The sequence below is a fragment of the Perca fluviatilis genome, chromosome 20 (genome assembly GCF_010015445.1).
Source record: "Perca fluviatilis chromosome 20, GENO_Pfluv_1.0, whole genome shotgun sequence".
NCBI lineage: Eukaryota > Metazoa > Chordata > Actinopteri > Perciformes > Percidae > Perca > Perca fluviatilis.
Window position 1 is genome coordinate 32027365 of NC_053131.1, and position 8240 is coordinate 32035604.

The following is an 8240-nucleotide window of genomic DNA, read 5'->3' on the forward strand; positions in this document are numbered from 1 at the left end:
TAGAACAATATTCACATTTAACAATGTGTAATCACACAAGTTTTCCTTTTTTTTTTTTCTTAAAAAATGAATCAAACCGATTAATCGATTAGCAAAATAGTTGCAGATTAATTCAATAGTTGACAACTAATCGATTAATCTTTGCCGCTCTAGTCAACATTTTCTTTAAAGTTGGGGCAGGCAGTTTCCTGGAAAAAGTTAGCAGAGGGTGAACTTTTGGCAACAGTTTTTTCTCCAATAATGACCTGTCTGTCATGGCGCTTATTGTCAGCCTCTCCTTTAGATTATTTTTTTTTTTAGATTATTTTTGGGGGCATTTATAGGCCTTTATTTCCACAGGACAGATGAAGACATGAAAGGGGAGAGAGGGGGAATGACATGCAGCAAAGGGCCGCAGGTCGGAGTCGAACCCGCGGCCGCTGCGTCGAGGAGTAAACCTCTATATGTGTGCGCCTGCTCTACCAGCTGAGTTAACCCGGCCACTCCTTTAGGTTCTTTTTGAGAAGTGGTTCGGAAGTGGTTGCCAATGCTGGCACTTTTTCTGCAGGATTTTCTGCCGTTGAATCACGCTTTCACCATCTGAAGAGACGTGCACGCGCATCTACATTTGCAGCAACAGCCAATAGGAACGCTCTCTCTCTCTGAAATGCCCTGCGATTGGCCAAAAGTCTCCCGTCTCTCCATGGATTTTCTGAAACTTGATAACAGAGCCAAGAGGAGGTGCAGACGTCTAGTTTTCTCTCAGACCACCTGAATTACAAAATGCTGAAAGTCTATGATGGGAGTTTTGGCCAACGACGCCAAAGAAAACTGCCTACCCCGACTTTAAATGTGTCGTTAATAGTTGAATTAAAAGTAAGAAAAACAGACATTTGTTTTCCTATTTTACTAATCTTATAATATAGATAGATTATAATATAGACACGGAACTTATAATTTACACGTGCTACTTTACATGTGCTACTTTCTACAAACACAAATGCTACCCTTTATATCATGCATTCATTCACTTATTCGGTCAACGTATCTATTCAATGTGTTTTTAATGAATTTGTCACTTGTCACAATAGTTTTTATCTGCATTTTATTTTTCATTCTGGAACAAAACTGGGCAGCAGCAGCTTCATTTCCTGACCCAGGGATCATTAGTGTAATAAAATTATATATTATATATAAAATTTTATATATATATATATACACACACACTGTACATATGACAACGGGGATTAAAATTATTCAGTTGTTATATCAAACTAAAGTGTTCCTTTCAGACACATATTCCTAGTTAATGTTGAGATATGACAGCATGGATTAATGACCTTTGACCCCTTTCAGCCATTGGAGGGTCAGAGGCTGGCGCTAAGGTGATTGATGGCGTGCAGGATGAATAAATCTGTGTGTCGTTACGTGTGCGGCTGTGAATTTGTGTCTAGAAATATATAAAAGGCCTCCTGCTGCTTGTGGAATGTCCATACAGAGGTGTGTGTGTGTGTGTGTGTGTGTGTGTGTGTGTGTGTGTGTGTGTGTGTGTGTGTGTGTTGAAGTAGCTTTGTTGTGACAATCTAAAGTTAAAGCTCATGTTTCACATTAGCTCTTTAAATATTGAAGGCGCGCGCGGAGCGTTTCAGCTCCGACGAGCTTTTCGCCGCCGGGGAAGTGATGGATTCTCTGGAGAGGAATGAGGAATGTCGAGGAACTTCACAGACAGTTTACTCCTCAGCAAGACCGCAGGATGTGTTTCCTGTTGTGTATTTGTTGTTGTTTTTCAGTGTCTTCCCCCCCCCCCTGCTTTGTGGAAGACCTAGGTCTGTTGTGTTTATTGAGCTACGCATTTAACCCTCCTGTCGTCCTCGGGTCAAATCTGACAAGTTTCTACATCAGAAATGTGGGTTTCTTTCAACCAAATTTTGAAACAAAATAACGTGGATGGTTCCCTACAGCGCTCTTCACAAGTTAAATAAATGATAAGTTCACTACTTTGATTGAATTTGGGTGTTTTATTCAATTTTATTAGCCTAGAAATCTAGATGCACCCTAGCGGCAACAAATGTAATTTGCAGCCAGCGTCAGTCCAGCAACTCTCCGTTGGCTTGCGAGCTGGAAAAACCAAACTCTGGTCAGGCCAATCACATCGTGTATAGAGTCGGTGGGCGGGGCTTAACATAATGACGGCAGAGTTGCGACGGTTCCGCGTGAATTCCCTGCCATGAACACCCCAAAAAGAAAAAAAGTCCCATGGTCAACTGGGAACACAAGGGTTAACAGATTGGAGGTTAAAACAGCGCTCAGCTGATTCAAAAGCATCAGCTGTTTCGGTGACTTCATTGAACCCGAGCACTCGCACAAATGCAGTGTTTACGTCCTTACTCTGCAGACACTGACCTTGTGTGTGTGTGTGTGTGTGTGTGTGTGTGTGTGTGTGTGTGTGTACAGAGTGTGTGTACAGAGTGTGTGTACAGAGTGTGTGTACAGAGTGTGTGTACAGAGTGTGTGTACAGAGTGTGGGAGTTGCCCTTGGCAGCATCTCTGCATTTTGTTTTTTCCAGAGAGTATAATTTCCGTATCCCAAGAGAGAGAGTGTGAGTGTAAAATGTTAAACGCTTTCTGTCTTCTCTTCTCTCCGTGTGTGTGTGTGTGTGTGTGTGTGTGTGTGTGTGTGTGTGTGTGTGTGTGTGTGTGTGTGTGTGTGTGTCTCAGAAATCGTGGACTACATTGAGCGTCTGCAGGTCCTGCGGGAGATCGTCGAGAAGTTCCCTTCTGTCAACTACCAGGTCTTCAAATACATCATCACACACCTCAACAGGTGAGAGACACACACACACACAGACACACACAGCTTGGATCACACAGACTCTTAGCCCACATACAGGACACAAAGTTAAATTCTCAGTGTGAAGCTGCAGCAGCAGCAGCAGCAGCTAAACGCCTCGGCGTTCAAATGTACGTATCCCTGTGATGACAGTGAACACATCGCAGCAGGTGGCTTCTTCATTCGACTTAAAAACTGCCGTCTGACGCACCTCACGATGTAAGCGATGCAGCTTCTACATTGAGCCGACACATTCTGAGTGTCTGTACCTTTTTTTTTTGGTCTATTTGCAGATGCCTTCATTTGACTGCAGCTGTGACTGGATGTTGAATTATTACTTGAGAAAAATGTGCACAGTTAGAACTTTTACAGGGAGTTTAAGTTGCCCTTAAACATCCAGCATTCGGATTAGATTTGTGACGGTGTGTCAGAGAAGGATGACTCGCACAGTTGAGGGGAAAAAAGGGATTTACAATTCGTTCGTACCTCAGAGTGAAAATCATACATACAAGAAAATACCACAAATTCTCTTAAATATCTCGTGTGTGTGTGAGTGGTTCCTTACATGAAGTCGTTCTCAGCTGTAGTTCTGCTGATGTGTGTGGTTTGATGAAACACGCCGCGTCATGCTGAAGATTTAGATTCTGGTACAGAGCGCGATGATTCGGAGTGTGTCTTAATTCGGATACTTCCGGGATTACCCTTACATGTAATGCACTGTGTGTACTCACTTGTGTAGTGTGTAAATTTCGACAGGGTAGTTTTTTTTCAAATCGAGCACGGCCGGAAATACCGCCGGATGTGCGTCCCCTTCCTCTGTCTCTGTGATGGCGTTCTAACCTGCGGTGGATTTGTGAGGACTATGGTTAACTGCTCCTCAGATCTCTGCAGGGTAAATCCAGACAGCTAGCTAGACTATCTGTCCAATCGGAGTTTTCTGTTGCACGACTAAAACAACCTTTGAACGTTACACATGTTCTACCAAGGCTCCCGAGGCTGTTTTCCAGAGGCACCGTGGCTCCGTCCGGCGCTTAGAATGCTGTGTGGACTAGCCAGACCCTCCTCCGCAGCGCTGTGGAGGAAGGGCTGGCAAAGCGAGACTATTTCAATAGTAACCGCTGCAGCTTCCTTGCCCACCATATTCACAAGTTTAAAAATACGCTCCGCAGAAGAAATGGTGGCCAGCGATGCAGCCTCAGCATCTTAACCACTTTTAGTGCAGCACCTGGCACCGTGGTGCGCTGCACACTCAAAATAGCAAGGGTAAGTACAGGAGTGTGCAATCTAAGACACCGCATCGGTGTTACGAGTCCTGTCATCTCGCAGCAGAAAGCGCAGCTTCTTCCCGCTCAGCACAGCGGCCGGACAATGTTCAGTGGCAGAATCAAACGGCAGCTGTCATTAATCTGATTAATCTGATGAACATTTAATAAATCGCCACCATAATCGTATTGTCACACCTCATCAGTCAGTGATTTAATCAAAACATCAGTCAGCTGATGCTCCAACAAGACCAAATCTGCTCATATTCTCTCCTCACGGCAGCCGATAAATTCAGTTCATTTAACCACATTTAGAACGGAGATGTCAGTTTCAGCATTAACTTCAGTAATGAACAGAGTCTCGTACACCGGAGCGGACCAGACCAGCGGAAAATATGTTAACGGTGTGACAGGTTGATTTGATGATTGGCTATTTAAACCACCAAACTGTCGACACTCGTGGCTTCTGCAGCCGTTGTGTCGTTGTGGATGATAAGATAAGATAAGATCACATTTTCTTTCATCTTCTGCTCCAACAATCAACAGACAACGTTAACCCTCCTGTTGTCCTCGGGTCAAATTTGGCCTATTTTCAAAAAGTTTCAATGTTTTAGAAATTTGGGTTTTCTTTCAACCAAATTGTCAAAAAGAAATAACATGGATGGTTCCATACAACGCTCTTCAAATATAAAATAAATGATCAGTTTACTACTTTCATAGAATTTAATTGTTTTATTAAATTTTATAGCGTTTGAAGAAAAAAATGGATTTAAGAACAAGCAGGGCAGCGGAGCGGCTGTGGGTTGACTGTCCACGGTTCTCATGGGCTTTATAAGTCCTAACGTGAAAACGCTTAGTGATTTAATGTACCTAAACAACGATCAGTGATCACCAAATATCTCTCTCATATTGCTCCTCATAACCACTGAAAACTGTCAAAAAATATAACCGTAAGTCCAATTATTAGGGACGTTACCTGACATTAAGCGTATCTGCCTCATTAGATTTAGATCATTAACTCTTTTTTTTTTTGACGACGACGTAGTCAGTAAAAGTAACCAATGTTGAAAAAGGTGACAAAGACATCAGGAAAAGCTTAAAAAAAAAAACATCGGGGGGGAAAAGCGACAAAATCGTCGAAAGCAGAAAAAGTTGGGGGGGGAAAACTTTTTTATTTTAAATTTTCACCCAGAAAAACAAAAATTTGCAAGAAAACACAAGGGTTAAAAAAACACAAACATTAAAAAACATCACACAAACACACACACACATGTTTATTTCACTATCTTTGTGGGGACCATCATTGACATAATGCATTCTCTAGCCCCTTACCCTAACCTTAACCATCACAACTAAATGCCTAACCTTAACCCTTACCCTAACCTTAACCATAACCTAATTCTATCCCTAACCCTACAACCAAGTCTTAACCCTAAAACAGCCCTTTAACCTTGTGGGGTCCAGCATTTTGGGCCCCACAAGGTTGTGCAGACAAAGTAAACTGTATTCCCCGGTTTTTGTACCCCACGAATATAGTAAAACAAGCCTACACACACACACGCACCAAATCTGTGCTGAACTTGACTTTGACCCGTTTGCCTTCCCCGCAGGGTGAGCCAGCACAGCAAGAGCACGCTGATGACGGCCGACAACCTGTCCATCTGCTTCTGGCCCACGCTGATGCGCCCCGACTTCGAGAACAAGGACACGCTGTCCACCACCAAGCTGAACCAGGCGGTCATCGAGTCCTTCATCGTGCAGAGCGACTACTTCTTCCACGGAGGCGAGGTGGCCGAGAGCTCCGGCAGCGAGGGCACGCCGCCGCCGCCGCAGCACTGCCACAACATGGTAGAGGCCCTGCTGCCGCTGCAGCTGCCCCCCCCGCTGCAGCCGCAGCAGATCCAGCACACCCTGCACCCCGACCCGCTCATCTGACCGCCGCCAGAGCACGCTGGGAAATGAAGTCCGGGGAGGGAGGGGAGGGCGGGTGGGGTGTGGTGGGGGAGAGTGGATTTGTTTGTGTGCAGCCGACAGCTACTTTTGGGCCAACAAATCAGCCGTCTTCTCTAAAACTCTACAAAACTGCCGGTCTGGCTGTCAGAATAAAACAATAAAATACCCCCGCTTACCCAGTTGGTACAGTCCTCTTCGACTTTAGGGTGAATGAACTTTGGGGGTTTTAGAGACACGTCGAGCGTTTGTTGGATTAAACCTAATCTGTGGGATCAGCTCATCCCTGCGAGGTAAATCCTGGATCAGAGAATTACAAACGGACGTCACCTTTTATTTTTTTTATTTTTTTTGGAGCAACGTTTTTTTGGGGATCTGACCGCCCCCTTTTTAATGATAGGGAGGCTGAACATAGTCGATTGAACTGTTTTGATTTGGCACATAGCGACAACACTCATCGTTTAGCAGGGTCTGACTTGGACTTCCTTTGGGGCAGATAGAGATTACTTTCCTCCTCTCCTACCTTTTTACCCTGATGGAATAGCACACTGGGCGCCTGAGCCCTAGGTCCCCCCTTTAAACCCTGCCCCCCCCCTCCCCCCTTTTCCCTGCTCCGAGACAAACCGAAAAAGGGAATTTAAAAACTTAAAGAGTCCCCACGACTGCAACTCAAATATGAAACCCCCGGACTTACTAGATCTTTGACTGACTGGTTACTGACTCTCTGACGGACTGTTTTTGGCATTTCAGCACCGCAAAAACTGTATTTAGTTGCCCAGTAAGCGGAGGCGAGGGAACCGAAACTGAACACCAGAGCTTCTTTTTTTTTTCTCCCTGTGACGCCAGACGTCAAACAACCAACCAAACGGTGGATTTGTTGAACTCCTCGCAGAAATAATATAAATTGTGTCTTATGGAGTTGGCTGGGTGTATGGGAGGAGGAGGGCAGAGCTCTGGTTTTAAATATTAAAAAGACAAAACGATCCCTAACCCTATTACATGAACCCCCCCCCCCTTAAAGGACAGCACATGCACGCTTTGTGTCAAAAGGTCCCACATGCCAATTTCATGTCTGTTTGCGTTGTTTGTTTTTTTAATCATTTGGACTCTTAAATATTTTTTTGTAACGTTTGATTTCTACCCCCAGTTTATGTGTGTGAGTGTGTGATGACGATGTGTATCAGTGTGAGCTGACCTGTGGTGTGTATTACCTTCTCCGCAGAGGGAAGGAGGGATTCAGGAGGGAATGAAAACAAGCAAACCGTGGACTGATAACACTCTGTTACGAGATAATCAGACTTTTGCAGACTTTTACTACCAACCTTCAGCCTAACCGTCTCGTCTCTTCAGAGCCTCTGACCCTTAATGCAACACCAGGGCGCCCTCTCGCTCCGACGGGGCGACCCTCTCCTCCCCCCCCCCACCCCACTTCGACGACGGCGACGGCACACGGCTGAGGAAAACCACTACGTCGCGATGCATTCAAGGAGGCGCCTTTTTTTTTTTTTTCCGGGTTCGACACTTTGCCGATGACGCTTTTCTCCACTTCTCCATTTCTACTTTTGCGTTCTGTTGGGTTGTTGGAAACTGAAAATTTGCATGTCTCTGTTTTTTGCCACTTAGTGAGAAGAAAATACAACTTTAAAGTTAGAAGGAAAAAAAAAAATGATAAAATGAAACACTTTGAAACTCTTAAAGGCGCTCTTGTTCAGATTTGCATAGTTTTTTTTTTTCTTCTTCGGTTTAAGGGGAACAGTTCCACAGAAAAACTCTGGAGAGGGGTTTAAGTTTTTGTTGCATTTGGTTCTTTTCCGTCAGGCAAGAAAGATACTCTTAATATCATATTTTTGGTTATACAGTATGTTGAATAGTTTTCCCTAAACAGAGGGAAGAAGTATATATAAGTATATATATATATATAAATATATATATATATATAAATTTATCAGCAGCCAGCGGTTGCTGATTTAGTGAAATACCACCGGGTACTGGACTGTATAATCCATCAGAAGCTATAATCATATTCCTTTGTGGTTCTGATGGTGCAACTGAAACCCATCTTTATTTCTGATGGTGTGTGAATGTGTGTGTGTGTGTGTGTGTGTGTGAGTGAGTGAGTGTGTGCGTGTGTGTGTGTGTGTGTGTGTGTGTGAGAGAAGAGGGGAGGGGGTTCGATAACAGATCTGTGGGTTTTAATCCCCTTTGGCCCGTCTGAAAGA

The 8240-nt window shown here is 44.2% G+C and overlaps 1 protein-coding gene across 1 annotated transcript in view; it reads left to right on the forward strand.

Annotated features, from left to right (window-relative positions):
* arhgap5 (Rho GTPase activating protein 5) overlaps positions 1–6058 on the forward strand; it is a 67568-nt gene extending 61510 nt beyond the window's left edge. Inside the window, exons 6-7 of the mRNA XM_039785692.1 lie at positions 2698–2803; positions 5682–6058. Coding sequence (XP_039641626.1) covers positions 2698–2803; positions 5682–6006 — 431 coding nt within the window. The 3' untranslated portion in view covers positions 6007–6058. The remainder of the gene's footprint in view (positions 1–2697; positions 2804–5681) is intronic.
* Positions 6059–8240: the final 2182 nt, after the last annotated feature.